The sequence below is a fragment of the Nothoprocta perdicaria genome, unplaced genomic scaffold, assembly GCF_003342845.1.
Source record: "Nothoprocta perdicaria isolate Ctin4 unplaced genomic scaffold, notPer1 scaffold_3, whole genome shotgun sequence".
NCBI classification, from domain to species: Eukaryota; Metazoa; Chordata; class Aves; order Tinamiformes; family Tinamidae; genus Nothoprocta; species Nothoprocta perdicaria.
The window spans coordinates 10,897,383-10,916,336 of NW_020455532.1; the positions used below are offsets into that span (position 1 = coordinate 10,897,383).

General features: G+C 43.4%; 1 protein-coding gene across 1 annotated transcript in view; it reads right to left on the reverse strand.

Annotated features, from left to right (window-relative positions):
* PTPRT (protein tyrosine phosphatase, receptor type T) overlaps nt 1–18,954 on the reverse strand; it is a 288,987-nt gene that overhangs the window by 219,056 nt on the left and 50,977 nt on the right. Inside the window, exons 5-6 of the mRNA XM_026042039.1 lie at nt 15,532–15,647; nt 13,037–13,211 (exon numbers count right to left, since the gene is read on the reverse strand). Of these exons, the coding sequence (XP_025897824.1) occupies nt 13,037–13,211; nt 15,532–15,647 (291 nt within the window). The remainder of the gene's footprint in view (nt 1–13,036; nt 13,212–15,531; nt 15,648–18,954) is intronic.

An 18,954-nucleotide genomic window follows, 5' to 3' on the forward strand; every position in this document is an offset into this window, starting at 1 on the left:
AACTACTCAGAAAAAGTGGCATTTCTCACTGTTCCTGGATGCCTTTCATTTCTACGTGGCAGTTCCAAAGCAGGGTACTCAAACTGGAAGTAAATGATCATATCAACTGCACATACCTTAACCTCTAGGATCAAATATTGCTATGACTTGAGCATAGGAACACACATTCCTAAAAATGTTGCTTTCCTTCTCCTCTTCGATATGTATTTCATGCAGTATTAACCACACCCCACTCTGCTCAATTTTATTACTCTAACTCGGGCTGCATCTGTTAATTTTCCTGAAAATTGAACCCAGCAGGGTTTTACGAAGCGCTTTTATTGTTTGTTTCCAAAGAGATGCCTCCACACAGGAATATAAACAAGGCATACAGTGAAAAGCAGGCAGCAGAACCTAGCAGGATACATGACAACTCATTTTATATATAGGTTTTTTAAGGTGTTATTTCAGGTAAGTGAACCTAATGCAGTACCACACTTCACACCAGCAGCTCCCAGGCCCCAACCAGAGTCATTTAGCTAGTCATGATCCTGAAGGGAGTTTGCTCAAAGAGTGTCTCCTCCTCCCATCTGTTTGCACAGGGCTAGCAAATACCTCCCATGTCCAATAAAAGCAGAACTTGTGACTCTCAATTTATGCTATAATTGCCTGCAACATTAGTTTGTTCAAGAGACACCAACGCTAAGAGAAAATACAGAATAGAGGCAAATACCTGGCACCACGTTCTTGGGGCTTAGCAATGCCCACACAGTTCTCTCATACCGGAGGCACACGAACAAAGGAGCAGTATTTTGTGTACGACGAGCTCATTAATTGTTTGTAAATAACCTGACTTTCCTTCTTTGCTTTCTACAAAAACACCTCCAAGGCAATATATGCCAACACCGGGGTCCCCCTACAAGGAACAGCACTGCTGTAATGGTAAAGAAACCTCTACAATTTGGGAGTAACCCTAGCAACCCACATGCCTTACCAATTATGAGTAATTTTCTCCCTTCAGTTCTATCAGCATTACCTACAATTTTTTTTGTGTGTTCACATTGAAAACAAGAGAAGTATGCCTTGCAGAAACCAGAGGGCCATCCTACTAACAAAGTTTTGATTGATATAAGGCAAAGTATCACCTCACCTGCAGCAAAACATCTTGATGTGGACAGACATGACGATGAGTGGGTAACGTTATGGCCTGTCACTTGAGTTGCTGCTCTAGACAGCAGCTAATCAGGAAGAGAAATAGCAGATGCATATTTAAAAAAAAAAAAAAGGAAGAACTGACACAAAAACATACAATGGATTTACGTAAGAAAACTTTAAGAGCAAAGATAATATGGCATGCATCAGTGAAGGCTGTCAGTATTGCAGGTTGCTGGGTGTACGCAACCCAACTGAAATAATTTGCTTCTTTTTGATACCTCACCAACTGCACAACAGTAAATTCCACAAGGACATTTCCTCGTGCTCTGATATGAACTTCAGATCATACTATCAGGGTGAGGATTTACTTCCCTATGTTCCTGGCAGCATCACTGCGGAAGCTCTTAGCCAAGCAAGTACTTAATCCATTCCTGAAGCACCTAACCCATTCCTGAATCCACTCCTCTTGAATTTTCCTTGTCCTGCAGGTATTTTAAGAGAAATCTGATTCATCAGTGCTGTGTCCTACTGCTTTCAAATCAGAGAATCCACAAGGACTTTAACAGGAGGCCTTTTTCCAAGAGTGCATCTTTCTCTGCCAAACCTGAGGAACAAACCCCAGCTTTGAAGGTGCAGGAGCCACAGGCGCAAGCTCTAAAGGAAGTTCTGCTGTCACTAGATTAAGATGGTGCTCAGGCTGCTAAATTTTGCAGAGCTAAGCAAAGCATATAAGGAAATCATAAAAATATGGTGGCACATTTCATGTGCCTCTGCTTTAGAGGTCACAGGCATTACAAGTTACACATATGTCAATTCATATGCTGCTGCCATGGAGAATTCAAACCACTCAGTGGCTAAGACAGCTTGAATTTTGCACACCAAGCCATATTTTTTCAATAACTGCATCTGCTCAGTGCTTTGCCCCCATTTTTGCTCCATTTGACTCTCTTCTCATGTAACAGCAAGTAGTCATAACATCAACACAATAAACAGCACTTCATATTTAGGGTCAGTTTTGGGGTCTCGTTGAAAGTTTCAAGTCAACTCAGAAGCAAAAGGCAGCTAAGCAGCAACTGACTGAGAGCAGAGGAGTTAAAATCAGACTCAATGGCCAAAAACAGAGCTTCAACTACAGAGCTTCAACAGAGCAGCAGTGAGCTCTGAAGGCCAAAAATGCAGCCAGGATCTGCTCCGGTGAGCAAGCATCTCAAAGTTCATCCAAACCCATCCAAGTTTAAGAACAACATAAAGTTGGATTATGTGGTAATCTTAAGAAATTAAAAGAAGTCATGTAAGCTTATTGGTAAGCTTAACCAAGGCTTTCCTTGCATGTTTGTGTTCCAGTCATCCCCCTTAATTTTGCTTTCAGTTAGGTAAATCATGACCAAATCACCCACGCTCCACCAGTGTGACAGCTCCTTTAAAGCAGCAGGACCTCCTGCCCACATCTGTGCTGTCCAGGATGGTAGGACACTGTTGGTGGGAACCTTCCGCCTCACTTCACATCCTAAACAAACACTGAACCAAGCTGCAGGATGCCTGGACCTAAAACCCAACAAGATCTGTCCCGTCCCTCCCCAGCCATAGCACTCAACAGTGCCACCAGCATGTCACCTATTGAGCTTCTCCTTGCAGATGCAAGGACACTCCCAAAGGGCCTCCTGGCCTGCTTAAACCATCTTAAAACCAGACAAATCTTTCTCTTGCACTCCATACTTATCCCATCATTTTTGCCTTTTATTAAACACAGTATTTCAAGAAGTGCTCCAGATGACCACGTTCTTTCCATCTCTCACTCCAGCTGGAAACATCCTTCTTTTCAGCTTAATGCTCAGCCTTGCAACACGCTTCTTCATTTAGACTGCTCCTCGCGAGACATAACTAAATATTACCCTGAAAGATCAGTTTTTTTCCTCTTTCCCTACAAAATGCATTTTCAAGAAGTAATAAATGCCAGAAATTCTAGTCTGCTTCATGATGCGCTGTTCACCCTGATAGCTCTAATGACCCGTGATAATTCCTGGTATTTTCCCAAATAGCATTCTAGAGCCTGCAAGAAAGAGAAAAAGATTGAAACTACCACTCAGAAGTCCTGCATAAAGGAAAAGGACGGCAGAGTCGGCACCAAATAAGATTTTCATCTGATTTATTCCAGAAGCGTGAAGCATTGCATCGCTCTCCACTAAGGCCAATCTACCAGCTCACCCTGTTTTGAGGACAGAGTGATTGCCACTGCTCATAAACCACCTTCTGTGCTTTACAGACCATAAGGTGCACCAGGAGAAGCACAAGGAACATTGTGACAAACTTCCCTGACAACCTAACGATCCAGAGGCTTCCCTCCCAGAGGAGATTCCCATCTCCACCGCAGGTCTACAGAGCGAGGAAGCAGAGAGGATGGTGGAAGAGCTCTTAGCTATACGAGAGCAAGGTGGTCACAGGCAGTATTATTTCGTTTATTCTTCCACACGTATTTTTGGGGAGCCAGTTTGAGGTTAATCAACCACCACATAGTTCCAGGGCATGGAATCAAGACCACCCATGTGCTCCATGCAATACTGCCTCCAAACACCTCATATCTGACATGCCGAGGAGATAATATGGAAAGAGTTCATCCTTCATCATGCACAGATACTCGTATAGCTTTGTGCAAAGCCATGCAAAAGGAATATCCATGTGTTCCAATTATGAAGGTTTTCCTGAGATGCCTTCGGGGGTGAGGGAATCAAGACACTCATTTTCTTTGTAACAGATACTAAAAGGTTACGTGACAAAAAGTAATTTTTAAGTTATCTATCCAAACTTAAAACCAACAGCTTCAGTAGAAAAAGTCTCCTTACAGCCATTGCTGGAGGCATCCAGCACACTTTCTTGCAGTTCTTTCACTAAATTTTAATACGTTTGTTCTGATATTGTATTGAGTCCCCTGAGTTACCACCTAGGCAAAGTCAGTCTCTTGCCACGTGAAATGTTCCGTGTGAAAAAGTGCTGCTTCCTTAGCAGACAGTATGTATTTATAGCTCCTGTCTTTGTCCCTGCTGCAGAGGCTTGCATCAAAACCCAAGTTATTTACTTGGGCATCGAGGTTCTGCATCTCATAGCAAGAAAGAGAACACGTGAAGCCAACCTACTGCTTGTGGAAACAAAAGCAGATGTTCCAGGAAGGTGTGGGAAGTCCAGCGAGAGAAGCTTTCATCAGAATTGAATGCAGTGCTTCAATAGAGCACGAGATTTTGCAGAGAAACTTAAGGCACTTGCCTGAGATAATCAAACAAAGCCAAGGCCACGGTCAGGACAAGTTCCCATGCTTGCACAAGGACAAAGCATTCAATATTTGAAGATTTATTAGATTTAGCAGAAAGACCTAGGATCCAGTGGCTGGATGTACAAGCTGAAAACATGCAACTAAAAATGAGACACACAGTGAAAATAATTTGGTATTCAAAGCGCTTACCTACAGTTGTTAGGGATTCTGCATCCCTTAAAAACTTCAAATCAGCCTCTGGAACTACTCTATTTTATTCATACGTTATTGCACGTGAGCAAAAACAACTAGTCAGTTCTATGGCTTGCATACTGAAGAAGGTCAAATTAGATTAAACCATTTTTCAGTCTGACAGTGCATCTGCAAGTGAGACTCGTTACGTGAAAAACAATACACAAATTTCCTTATAATGGAGCTGCCCTACCTGGGACTGAGACATGCAGAAATGCTGATCCTCTACTCCAGGTGTAATTCCTACAAGAGGCAACAGTCTAGTTCCTATTAAAACTATCACAGCTTTAATGAGGAGCGTCTAATTTTACTTTTTGTCACCAAAACACCAACAGTCCAACTACAAAGATTGTATCTGTGCCAGGACTCCAGGGAGGAGATGGAAAAATAAGTGATGATCAATTTGAGTTTTCTCAGTCAATCAGTTCATCAGATGAATTAGTCTTCTCAGACACCACAGCTAAATACAGTGTTAACTAATGCTAAATAAATACCCACCCTAGCAGAGCTCTGGGGAGGACCATACGTATGCTGAAAAGGTTACATCCTAGAGAGACTGAATGTATTTCTCCTAATTATTGTCAGTGTGCAATTCAATTATAGACTGTGAAACCTGAGGTGCTTTCAACACTTGTCATCTGATCCATCGAGCTTTTAACGTCCTCTTGTTCTTCAGTAGCACAAAGAAAGAAATGAATATGGCACTTGGTTGTCAGAGCTCATCCACAAAATCAAGACTTCCAGAGCTGTGCCCATATACTTAAAGCTAGCACCATGTGAACATTCCTCATTTTAAAGCTTAAAAAAAGAGTTCAAATACTGTACTGGTTTAGGACTTTTCAAAATTAGCTAGCTGGAAATTTCTACAGAATTGTGGCCTGCAATGGGATTTCTGTCCTCAAGAACACATGGGTTTGTGAGCAAGGCTGTGGCACAGAGTGGGGGTTAAGCAGAACTCGGGTGCAACAGACCACCACAAGGACAGAAGTGCTTATGCTTAAGAGTTTCAATCTCATAATTGGGGAAAACACTAACAAATTACTACATAGCAAGCAGTCTGAGCTAGAAGACTAAATACTAGTTTACCAGCCTTCTGCAGGGCAATACGATGCTGTCAGCCCCCTTCACAAGACACAAACCAAAAGTCAGAAGCAGCAGCAAGAGAGGGTTTTTTTGGGGTTTTTTTTCCTTGCATTTGCCACAAGAAAAAGAGAAAATTAAGGAAATGGGCAAGCCAAACCTCTTCAGTTTTAATTTGTGTCTGTATCCTGCTGAGGAACAAAACTATTCACAAACTGTAGTCTGTCGTGTAACTCAGTATTAGCTGCAGGCTAATGAATAAGGAGTAGAACACATGCAAAGGCTGAGTTACGGGATCCAAAGCGAGCTCGCTTAAGTCTTGCAGCTATTTGCATCTTCCTCACACGCAGACACACGCTGATGGAAGTGTCCTGCTGAGAGAGAGAGAGACAGGCAGGAGATGCAGCACAGAGAAGCCTTGGTAAAAAAGAGGAAGATGAATGTGATAAATTGAGATGGGGGCTCAGTGGGATTGGGATGGGATTGAGAATAGATGAAAGCTAAAGCACAGCACAGTAGATTTTGGGGCAGTTTTTCTAGGGAAACTGCATTTGGTCACCTAGCTGCAAGAACAGGTGCTGGGGAATTAGGTGCTCAGAAGAATGAAAGATGCTTCCATTGGACAGAGATGCTGCAAGACCTCCCCATTGGGACTGCAACTGTGGCCCTGTTCCTGTCTCCGATGATGAGGAGCCAACTTCAACGCAATCCTTCTTCTCCTGACACCAACACCAGCTCTTTAACCTTTCCCCTCAGCAAGGTCCAATGCAAATACCACCAAGATCCCAGCTTGTCCCCTTGGCGTTAGGAAAAGCAAAGCCTTGCAGCTCCATCCTTCAAAGGTGAGCGCTGTACAAACATTAAAAGTCCCATTTAAATCCTCCAGATATGTTTAACTAGGTGCTGAGAGCTCAGACGGGTGCAAAGCAAAGGCATCGGGGGCAGGATGGCACCTACTTGAAAAGGCAGTGTGGGCAGCAGAGAAAGTGATAAAAAGTGGTTAATTCTCTGCTCTGACTCCCCCTGACAAGCGTGTTAGAAAGGTAACGGGAGGAAAAGTATATTGGCAAAGTAACTGCTATTCCAGCCTTCCCTGTAAAAATAAACACGAACTGGTGCTTGCCAAACCCTGCAGACGGACAAATGGAAATTACAGAGAACGGGAGCCTCCAGCACTGAAAACTCAATGGCCCGAGTTAATAGTTAATACTCTTTACACTCTAGAGGCAACACAGCGGCCACATTCCTGAGACATCTCTGCAAGATGCAAGGCAGCATGAAATACGTGCTATCACCTTGCCCGGCCTTAGGGGCAAACTTGCAAACCTGAGCAGCATCCTAGGCAGGCTGAAAGGCACTTGCCAGCATCCCTACACCCATCTGCTAGGAGCACTCCCTAAAGAGAAAGTTTATGAATCAGTATCGTTTATTTTTTGGAAGACACAGCAACAAATGTCATTTAATTCTAATTTTTGGGCCACATCTTTTATCTACAAAGATTTTACATAACATTCAGGCATTTTTTGATTGATGATGCTGTCATGAGGCAAAAAACTACCTGTTAGCAGCTTTTTTAGACTTTATTTGATGCCTGTTTTCCCCCCTTCTACAGTCTCATGGAGGGAAGAGCCAATCTGAGCAGCAGATGAGAGCACAAGGCTTATATCCTCCCCAGAGGTCTCTCCTACAAACCTGATCACGGAAAGTCAAGGAAAGCAGAGGGATTCAGACAGCAGAGAAGGTCTTTTGCCTCCGATCATTTTGTTTTCATGATTTTTCTGCTTTTGAGAATATTTCAAAGCAGTAAAAAGTCTCCCTTCTGCACAGAGGGGCTCTTGCAGTTACAGCAGGTTGAAGTTGAGAGGAAACATAAATTACAAATAAATAAATAAGCCTCTTGCCAAGGTAACTGCACCTTCACGTAAGGAAAAACTACTTGTTACAGTCCTGCTAGGGAGGAGAAGATGCCTGTTTGCTACTCATGGTGGGAGTGGAGAGCATCTCGGAGCCCTCCAGCTCTCGGGCCATGCAGCATCATGAGCCATTCCCAATGCCTCTGCAGCGGGAGGCCAGGAAAGATCCCATGGACAAGGCAGAAAAAGCACAATCCAACAGTGCTCTGTGATCCTGGGACAACTGAACAATACTTGGATTGAGCTTCCTATGCTTTGCCTTTGTATATTTAGCACATTTTGAAAGCACTTCTCTCACATCCTGAAATGTTTTCCTAAATCTCTCTCCATTTCCTTGACTGACGGCAGTAAGATTACCTGGGGAATGTGATCTGTCTTTCCTTCAAACTGGGCAACTCGCTTCTAATCTTCCTTCTTTTATTTATTATTGGATTTACCCAATATTTCAACCAGAGGTTTATACAGGTGCAGTGAGAGTCATATTTTAGTAAACCATACGTTAAAAATAAGCTCAAGGAACTTCATCCCATACCTATCTCTCTACCAATCTCCACTGAAATTTGAATCAAAATTAAAACCAAACTTTTTGGCTTGTATTTGCCTCACAAATAAAATCTGGTTTTAACATACACACCATATGGTCTTTCAGTGAATTCCTAAAACTCATTTCAATGACAGGATAGAAAATTTCTATTAATTTCCCTGGTAGCTACAACCAAGGGGAACCCTTAAGGAACACTCCTGAGTGGTTTGGTGCAGAAATAGAAGTGAAGAGATGGATGCAAGAAGTTGGAGAAGAATAAAAATTGAATTGTCAATAAGGCTTCACTTTATGGACTATTCTTGCATCCCAACTGTGGTCTTACATTCTTTCTGGACCTAATTTATGACTCTAATTTATCCCTCCGTGACTAAGTGTGAGCTGCTTGCGCCTGCCCAGGAATTCCAAAGGCAACGTGGCCTTCACCCACCATCCACGTGCACACGTGGGCTTCCAGACAGCAACGTCGTTACAGACTCAAATTACAGAGGAAATCTTGGCTTGGCACATCCAGAGGCTGCAGGAGTCATTTACTTCTGTAAAGTGGTGAAATAGAGAGCAGACACCAGCCAGCCTTGCGGAAAGCCCTAGGATTGCAGCCTGGCCCATCCTGCTGGTAGAGCCTACAGGAGACATTTCCCTGGCCGTACAGGGATGACTTGGAAGATCTTGATGAATGGGCTTTAGCAGACAAATGCAAATCTACTCAGCAACTTTTCCAATCTGCATGACTCAGGCAGATATTTTTAGGTGTTTCAGTTCCGTAATGTTATTCCGCGTGCCAAAAAATATATTTTTAACATTGCAACCTAAAATGCACGTATTGCTGACCTCAGCCGTGCTCATCTCCTAAACAGCTCCAAGAGGAACCGGATTCGGTCCTCCTGCTCTCCTCCTGGGCACAAGAGGACTTTCCAATTCTCTGTCACCAATGTCACGACTGAAATTTGGGGGCTCGAGTCCCACCTCGGCCAGACCTGCTTTATCACCCCACGATGACAAGGGCATTGCCAGCTTTAACACGTATGTTTGGCACGAACAGCCTAGGATGCAGAGCTCCGCATTGACAAGAGGAATCTTTTTCCTCCCCACCACTTCATAGCCACTGCTTTAAAAGCAACATAAGACCTAGGAGTTCACGGAAGCTCAATTTTATTTTCATCTTTGTGAAGCACAATTGCCTCACACTGACCAAAGCCCTACTTGTAGGGTCCTGCTCTAGGGTACATGCATTATGTCATACTATATTCTTCATATATTCTTCATACTATATTCTTTCATACCTATACTGCATTTATGTCACTCATGGAAGCCTACGGAGAGCCAGGAAGGGCATTTCCAGGGCCAACTGCAGCCCAAGCTGAAGGCTCCACCACAGATCAGAGATCTTCTCATTTTTCACTTTTTTAAGCTCCAAGATGCTACTTTTCCAGATAAATCTTCTGGCTGTTTCATAATTCATTGCAACTACTTGTACACAGCTCCTATCATAAACCCCAAGATAGTCAAAATATCTGTCTTGCTAAGTCTGCTTCTTAAACGATCATCCTGAATTTGCAGCGCACTTAATACAGGAGCTTCTTCACCGTGCAATCTTCTTATTTAGCATGCTTTTCACATCAGAATGTCTCGACTCCCTCAAGTAGGCAGCCTTTGTTGCTGCTGTTTTTATTTATTTTAATTCTAGTGCACAGAAATGACTATGATCCCCGGGGCAGCCTCCTCTGGGTACCTGGTGAGCTAAGAAAGCATCGATGCAATTACAGCAACAAGTGTCATGGCTGGAAAGAATGAGAGAGAAAAACCAGCAAGTCCAACTCTGGAAAAGGAGCCACCTCTCCCCCGGTGTCACGGAAGGCATCAGCTTTTCATGGCTAAAAGCTTCAAGAGGACTGACAGATGGAAACCAAGCTGTCCTAATATCACAACGATGACAGAAAGCCACTTAGTTAAGGAACAGGCTGGTTTTATTTGTGTTGATGAAGGGAATGTGTTGAAGAGCAGCGGAGCAGCTCCTGGGCTGCAGGTAACAGAGCTCAGAGCAGAGAGCACTGGGAAAGAACATCCCTAAAAGCACCAGAATCAGCTGCAGGGACTTTATGGAGAGCAAAACCCAAGGAAAACAAATATTTCATTCAGGAAAAGCAAGTCGTAGATGCTGAAACACTCCCTTCTGATCAGCTCTCAGTTGATTCCTACCAGCGGGTAGGTAATTAATTTAGGCACGCAAAATAGCTGGACAGGAGCAGAACGAGGCAACTGCCAAACAAACCTCCAGGGAACGTGTGTCCCCTCACACCCAGTGTAAAACGTGGCATGAGGTGACACGTTCCCTGCAAGGACATTTGAGCTATGTCATTAATAGCGACCTTAAATGCCCCCGCTGCACCAGCTGCAGTCTTTTAACCAGTCCTTGCAGCAGCAAAGCCCACTTGCAGTTCACAAGATGAGAAACTGCTGTGCAGTTAACTTAAAATTACAGCCAGCACAGGCAAGGAAGCATTTCATTCGTACGCCAGCAGGAGGGCAAGATGCAAGAATCTCTGGGGGCTTGCGGGGTTTGTGAAAACCGCCCTGGATAAAACTCTATTAAATGACCATATGTGCAACAGCGAGAGAGAAGAAATTGAGAAGAGCGATTTCCACTGGGGCACCATAGAGTGGTACAGCGCACAGATGGAAATGATAGGTTTCTGTTACCTGACTCTTATGTATCTAGAGTACAAATAAGTAAATATCTCGTCAATTATACAAGCATTGTATCAACGGAGTCAGAAGACAGCAAAGTGTTAGCATAAACACTGCCCGACTCCACAGAAAAACTTATTCTCAGTGCTGTGAAGGCATCACCCGCTTCTAAACACACTGCAATAATTTGAAACTAATTATGTTACAGTCTTTTGTGCAAGATTTCCAGCCATTGCTTTGCAATAATCCCCTTTCCTTATTGCTGAACTAAGCACTTGCATGTACAGAGAGGAGGAAGGGGAGAACCTGTGGCAGGAGGGATTTGGTTTAGGTTTAATTTCCTTGGCTTAGGTTTAGTTTCACTGATCAAGTTGTTTTGTGAACTAGATCTACTGCTTCGAAGTAAAGCATAGGAGTAGCTAGGATATTTCAAAGCCAATTCTCCCTTTCTGTATTTATCAAATAATGATGAAATGTCAAGAAATGAGTTACTCCTACCCATTTTGATACTGTGGGGAAAAAAATAAATAAAGCTTATTCCTAGGAAGCAACCTGAGATCTTTACAGGCAAGACACACAGAGACTTTGACCTTTGTTGAAGCAATCCCATATAGTTTTATGTTTAACTGACTGAGAGCAAGAACACAAGAGGCAGAGCATTAGGTTGGATTTAGCAAGTTTAAGGAAGAAGCTGTCAATTGAGCAAAACTGCAATTACAAACTAATTTAATGTTCCCCAAGTACATTACTGCAATTCAATAAACTTGTCTTCAGAATTTAACAATTCCAGTTGGCTTTCATTTCAGCCTGTGTACATGCACCACAAATTTGTCATTATCCACACCAAAATGAGTCAGACTTTTTTGGGAAGCAGCGGTCCATGCAATCCCAGTGTGACAGACTGCTGCTCCAAACTAACCTCAAAAAAACAACTTAACCTTACCTGCTTACTAAATAGGAACAACAAATAGAGCAAGATTCCTTCAATATAATCCCTTAATTTCTTCTAGGTTGGTGTCTGCCTGTCTGAATAATCCAGCAACAAATCTATCAATGATTTCCTGTTGAAAGTCGAACCTCTTATGGAATTTAGTCTGTTATTTTTCCTTTCTCAAGTTGCTACACAAGGAAACGCCCAGCCCGTACCTTAGGTGGTACATTCTGGTATTTGCTCCCCTGGAAGGTGGCCTTCCTTCTACTTAGTTGTAATGCAATAATAGATACACCACTCCTGGTGACTCAACTTCTTTTCAACCATGGATTAACTCCTTTAGAAGCAAACAAAAGAGATGCAAGAGTCCTCAGGGGACATTAAAAGCCCCTGGTATCTCACTGCAGCATTTTCCTTGTGACCTGTGCAGCTCAAATACCAACACTCAGTATTGGAGATCTTGCAAAGGTTTGGATGTCAAATGCCCTAGGATGTCAAATGCCCAGCAGAAAGCATGGCAGCGGCCAAAGGCAATCTTGTTTCTACAGTAGCCCTCCACGAAGCATTTACATCAATAAAATCATGCTCTATGAGCATCTTCCTTTCACCCAATGTCTGAGATGGGACTGAAGACGAAGCAGGCTCACAGGTGACTTAGCTGTCTCCCAGATTCCCTTCCTAAGAGGCAATGAACATCCTTGTAGCGTAGCTGAGGAAGAGTTTAAGGCAGGCAGCACTTTACTCCATGCCTCATGGTACTATTCTCTCCTTGATTAACCCAGTCCCACTGTACAGTCTTCAGCAAGCACCATCTTGCATGTGCCAAACAGGACGATCTGTTAAATTTTAGGATAACACAGACCAAGCATCCTTCAGCAACTGCTGTCATCTCCACCATTTCCTCTGGGACATGAGAAGAATCAATCCCATCATTAACCAACAGCAGCCCTGAGCAGACCGGCTCTTCTAGAAAACACCCCCTACTCCAACACTGCATGACTTATTAAAAAGCCTCGTAGCTAACAAGGTTAAGAAAAAAAGAGCTTGCAAACAGGGTTGCAGCCAAAGTTCATTTCCACAATTCAAATATTTGGTTCAAGAAAAATGATCAAAACTCATGTCACTTCACAATCCTTTTTTCCTACTTAAAACAGAAGGAATGAAAGGTCCGATCGGATGTTATTTTCGCTTGTGCACCGCTGCTGCATGTGAAGAACTAGTGACCAGGAGCCTGTGGCTTGGCAGCATCCTACCTTTCACTATCAGCTCGGCGTAGTTGGAAACGCCGGAGCCGCCGTCGGAGCGGATGACGCAGCGGTACTTGCTGACGCTGCGCTGCGACGTGTCGGCCACGCTGACCGTCGCCGAGAAGCGCCGGTGGTTGACCACCCGCGTCACCATCAGCGCCGTGTCCCTCCCATTCCACTGCTGCAAAAGCAGACACACACACACACACACAAAAAAAATAGAGTTAGGAGAACATGCGGATTTGCTTTCCGGCAGAAAATTCAGGTTTTGTTGCGTTTTTAACAGTTTTAGACCTTCACGTTCCCATTGCTGATTTGGACTTCATATGGTACCAATTCTCAATAGAACACTGAGAATGGGACCATACAAACCTCAAATGGGCTCTGCACTCTAGAATCTAATGGGTGTAAGTACTCTTGCATATATATTTAAGATTATCTAAGTTTGCCTATGTAACTTTTGAAGCATATTTGGATAGCTGGTGCGATGGGCTTACTGGCAAGGCTGGAGAGCAACAGTTCCAACCATACATTTGGTTGGAGAGCAACAGTTCTAACCATGTATTTGTACACCACACATTTAGGAGCTTGGCTACCCTAGGGAAATGCCACAAATAAACAGGTTTTGTACACTTGGAAAAAATAGAAACAAACAGGTTTTGTTCACCTGGCAGTGGCAGGTGTCAAATTTTTTTCAGGGCCAATTTAAGTGAATTCATTGGACACACAGACGTGCTTACATGTCAAACATGGCTCTAAAAGCTCCTCTCTACCAAGGCCACACTACACTTCCATAACTCAAAATCAGGCAGATAAAGAACTGGCCAGAAACCGATGCTTTACACAACATAAATACCCAAACTTGCTCAGCTGGTCTAATCTCTATCAGGAGTTGCAAAGAAAAATAACATTTTGCCATTTTCAATAATCAATCTTTTTGGGTGGTATTTCAAAGACTATTTTCATTAAACGGTTCAATTTTAAAGAAGCAAAAACAAGTTTCCACTAGCAACAACAATAATTTCTCTCTCAAACCTCTGCTTCTCATGGGAAAAGACTCACACTGCTTCAGGTTAGAACTGATTTACACACATCTAGTCATAATTGTGGAAGGATTTCATAGAAAGAACTCCAAAAAAAAGATAAAGAATAAGGCAAAACGCATCTCTATGGATGTTAAAATTACAACACAGGTTAAGAAATTCCAGGTAAAAATGGCATCAAGGTAACAGCTGTGATAGCAGTGCATTTACTGCAACTGTCAAGCCATCTTCCATAATGTCAAATGCATTTCTCACCAACTCAAGTATTTTTCCCATTACAAGTGGGTTCCCACTACTAATTTTCATCTTTCCTAATTTGCCTCCTAATATTTAGCCTCAATTTGAATTTTTTAACTAAAGTTCAGCCACATTGCTAAAATAACTTTTAAATAATGAGAAAACCCATTACTGATCTGAATAAATACCATAGCAATTATGGCAAGGGTCACTCTACTTGAGAGATGTTGAAAATTAAGCTTTTTATAGATGCCAAAAATAAAGAGAGTTCTGTCCTCAGAGCATTAATTCAAAGCAAGCTGCACGCTGCAGTTCTGCTGTAGTGGAAGAGCTCTAAGCACTTGCTTGCCCAACCAGGACCTTAGTCACGTTGTCTGAGCTCTGAATAAAAACTGCTGATTTGCTTAAACTCTCTAAAGTTAATTAAACTTGATGAAGTTTGAAGTCTACAAGGTCTTGAAGGTACACAGGAAAACAGCAGTTTCTTGTTTGTCAACATTTTAATGGCACAGAAGCTTGGAAGCAGGTAGAGTTCTCCTGCCTCAAGAGCTTTATGTGTGGAACAGGGTGATGTTAAGATTCCACATTTCCAGGCACTTTGGAGGGTGCCAGAAGTCACTTTGTCCTTCACTGGGAAGCAAGCATTTTGCTTTTCAGGTTTGCTAATTTGTCCATCTCTAACTTTAGAGCTGAAAATCCATTCCTGAAGATTGCTGCTATATCTGCACGACCAGCACGACCCAGTCTTTCCAGTAAAAAGAGGGTGCCCACAAAAAAAAAAAAAAAAAAAAAAAAAAAAAAAAAAAAAAAAAAAAAAAAAGATTTCGCTTCTCTTGCTTGAAGTCTTTGAGTGAATGATCAAAAGGAATGGTCTGAATGGTCTGATTAACTCAACCAAGGGTAGCTGAATATAAGAAATAGAGTGGGTACACACTGGCTTTGCCTGTTTTGCACTGTCCAGGAGCCCTCCTAGATGCCTGTTCTCATGAGAAGGTTTAGCACTTTTTCTGTTTTACTACTCAGCATTTGATTGAAACCACAAGCTCACAAGGCATTTGACTGAAACCACAGTTTCATTGTCACCATCTTCCGTAGCTTGTCAACGCGATCTCTTGTCAGCCTAAAACAGCTCAAAAAGGATCCCGATGAAGAGACCTTGCCCACAACCCAGTCCTTCCCCACCTGCTTATTTTTCCCTTAAGAAAAGCACCATGGCTTTACCTGGAGCCAGAGCTTGTCGTGCTGGGACCACTTGCCGCCAGCGATGCACTGGAAGGTGGCGTTCTGCCCCACGTTGACCTCCACGTTCTGCAGCCGCAGGAAATGAGGCGCTTTCCCTAAAAGAAAACACCAAGTGATGCCGGAGCAGAACAAGGTGGGATCAGCCACACACTCAGAAAGTCATCGGGGTGACGGCAGGGCCACCCTTGGCAAAGGGCATTAATAATTAGAGCTGCACTTAACGATTCTGCTGCGCTTGCGGAGGGCGACCTAAGGGACCACGCAGAGCTCCAGCACATCCCAAACTCACACATTTACTATCACATCACAGGCAGCAGCAGCAGCTCTCAGCACTTGCTATCAAGGCTAATTGAGTAATCCCTTTTCTTTGTAAAACTATTTTGATAAAGGTTAAAAAATAATCAAATGTTTTGGAGTTCATCGAGTGTGAAAGATCCAAAACCATTTCAGAGATTTTTTTTCCCTTTTTTAATTTTGTCATTATCAAATAAATCCAAGGGTTTTAGATCTCAAACCACTACTGCTGAATATTAATATCACTGACATTAGCATATCACTGTATCAGTTTATTAATCACTAATATCAGTGTGCCACTGATTTTAAATTCAGTACTAATCAAGTTTTAGATTGCTAATACTAAAACACAGACACCCCTAATATTAAATAATCATCTGTTCATGCAGGAAAGAGATTAGGGAACTGGTTTTGAACTAAGCCATGGGCTCTTTCATCTCTGTAAGCAAACTTAGAGGAATATCAGAGTTTTATGGCAGCGAATCTGATTCTTTAGATGAAATCAGTTCTGTGCTGGGCTTCAGAGTGAAGTTTATGCCCCACTTAAATACTTTTAGTGGGGCACAGAGGAGTCTTGTGAGACTCTAAAGGTCAGAATTTTTCAAATTCCTGCTCACCTTTCATATTAAAGGCCTGTGCATATGTAGATTAGGCACCAACAGCATGCATAATTTCCAAACACGTCAACCTGAGCTTCTCCATGGGAATTAAATAGCTTCAAAAGGACATAGGCGTCTGTGTGTGCACAAGGCTTGATATATAGCTTAATATATAGCTCATTAGCTATATACTAAGCTAACTTTCATGGCTGTCTAGGGGCAAGCACATTTTCCAGACACACGATGAGGAATTCACAGCAAATGTTGGCATGTGGGTGCTGCAACACGGTCGCCAACAACTCTGGCAAAGCCATGATCACAGAAACAGAGCAATTCTCTGCTATCACACTTCCTGGGGAGCAGCAATTTGTCAAAGCTTACAAGAAAACTACCTTTGGGTGAGAGAATGTACTATGTGAATTTGCAGTGTAATAGGAATAATTTGGGCGCACGGTCTAAACCTGCTCCAAGCCTGAAGCTGGGCAGCAGTGGGGAGCATAAGAGCAGCTCCCAGCTCCTGGGGCTGCTCCACACCCAGGGCCCAGGTAGAGCCTTCACTGGGGACATGTTTCTTCTCCATCTCTACGTCATTATGGGCATTTTGCTGCTACATCATGATGTAGTGAGATGAAACAAATGAGAAAAAGGAAAAACAGTAAGTTCAGCCATCTCCGGGGTCCGCAGGAGCTTCACGCTTCCCGGGATCTGAGCTATGATACCTGTAAAGAAACAAGGGGCAAAACCTGCCCGAGTCAAGGGAGCACTTTGCTGAAATTCACCCCAAGTGGCTGTCGTCGCCAAAGAGCAAAAGCAGCTGCAGGAACCAGCAACAAGCAGCACCTAAAGACTGTCAGGAACCTAAAGAGGGGAATACTGCATGTTCAAACTCACTGCGAACTTAGTTCAAGTTTCTATCACCAAATTTACAATGTGCTCATTTGAAGAATTTACTTGCAGGCAGGCAACACTGGAGGCCACGAGTGGCAGAACAACTTACAGTGAGTAGATATGGGTTGCACCATTGCAGTTGGGAGCCTTTTGAAACCTGAGCTCAATTAAAAAGTAAATAAAGTAACTCCACCAGGAACATTAATGGGTTTCTGAAGGGCAATATGAAGTTTTCTGGTGGATTTGTCCATTAATAATGGCACAGCTGTGAATCTTCTGATCATTCTAGCAGGAAAAAGACAGCAAAAGTATTCAAAAGTGACCTGACCAGGCAGAATGCCCCCTGCTCCTTCTAAGTAGTAGTAGAAAGGACATGAAGGGCTTCAGTTCATCTTTATGACCAATGCATTTGGCCTCTGCACAAAAGGCAAAAAGGGAGTTCAATTGATACTGAAACTCCCTGTGAATACTTGTAGAAATAGACTTAAACAGCAGTTTAAATACTTCAAAAAGCAGGAGTCTAACACTGCATCTTTTCTGCTTTTTAAACCACCTTTCTTGTCCAGGTCTTGCTTGGCCTTATTGGTCCCTTCACCAGTAACAGGAGCAGCCAGCACCCACCACGCTGTGCAGCCGGAGCACCAAGCGGGGGATCTGCCTGGATGCTGCCCGTTAGCAACAGCAGCTGGTTAATACTGATTGTAAGTTTTTCTTAATGAAGTAAATGCACCCAAAGGCCCACAAAATGAGCACGTGATAAATGTAATTTAGTTAAAACAGCAGTTATCCATATTGTAGTTAGCAGAAATGTCCTGTTAAGCTCGAGTGGAAGGCTCCATGCCTATCCCACACAATAGTAGCTATTCTTTGGAATTTTGTTTTGCGTGAAAACCACTGATCTCACCCCACAGACGTGACCCATGGGATTCACTTGTGCTCAAGCAGCTGCCACTGCCTCCCCAAAGCCACAAACACGTGAGACAGGCTGTAACACCCTGCACGGGGCATGTGCTGCCTTTCCAAATGACCCCAGGCTTCCTGCATTTCATAGAATCATAGAATGCCGAAGGTTGGAAGGGACCTCAGAGGTCATCGAGTCCAACCCCCCTGCTCACACAGGGTCACCTAGAGCACGTGGCACAGGGCTGCATCCAAGCGGCTTTTAAAGATCTCCAAAGAAGGAGACTCCACAACCTCTCTGGGCAGCCTGTTCCAGTGCTTTGTCACCCTCACAGTGAAGAAATGCTTCCTTAAGTTCCTGTGGAACTTCCGATGCTTCAGTTTGAAGCCATTTCCTCTAGTCCTATCMCTGCCCACCACTGAAAAGAGGCCGCCCCCTCTTCCTCACTGCCTCCCTTGAGGTATTTATACACGCTGATCAGGTCCCCCCTCAGCCTCCTCTTCTCCAGGCTGAACAGACCCAGCTCTCTCAGCCTTTGCTCATAGGGCAGATGTTCCAGGCCCCTGATCATCCTGGTAGCCCTGCGCTGGACTCTCTCCAGCAGCTCCACATCCCTCTTGTACTGGGGAGCCCAGAACTGGATGCAGTACTCCAGATGTGGCCTCACCAGGGCTGAGTAGARGGGGATGATCACTTCCCTCGACCTGCTGGAGACGCTTT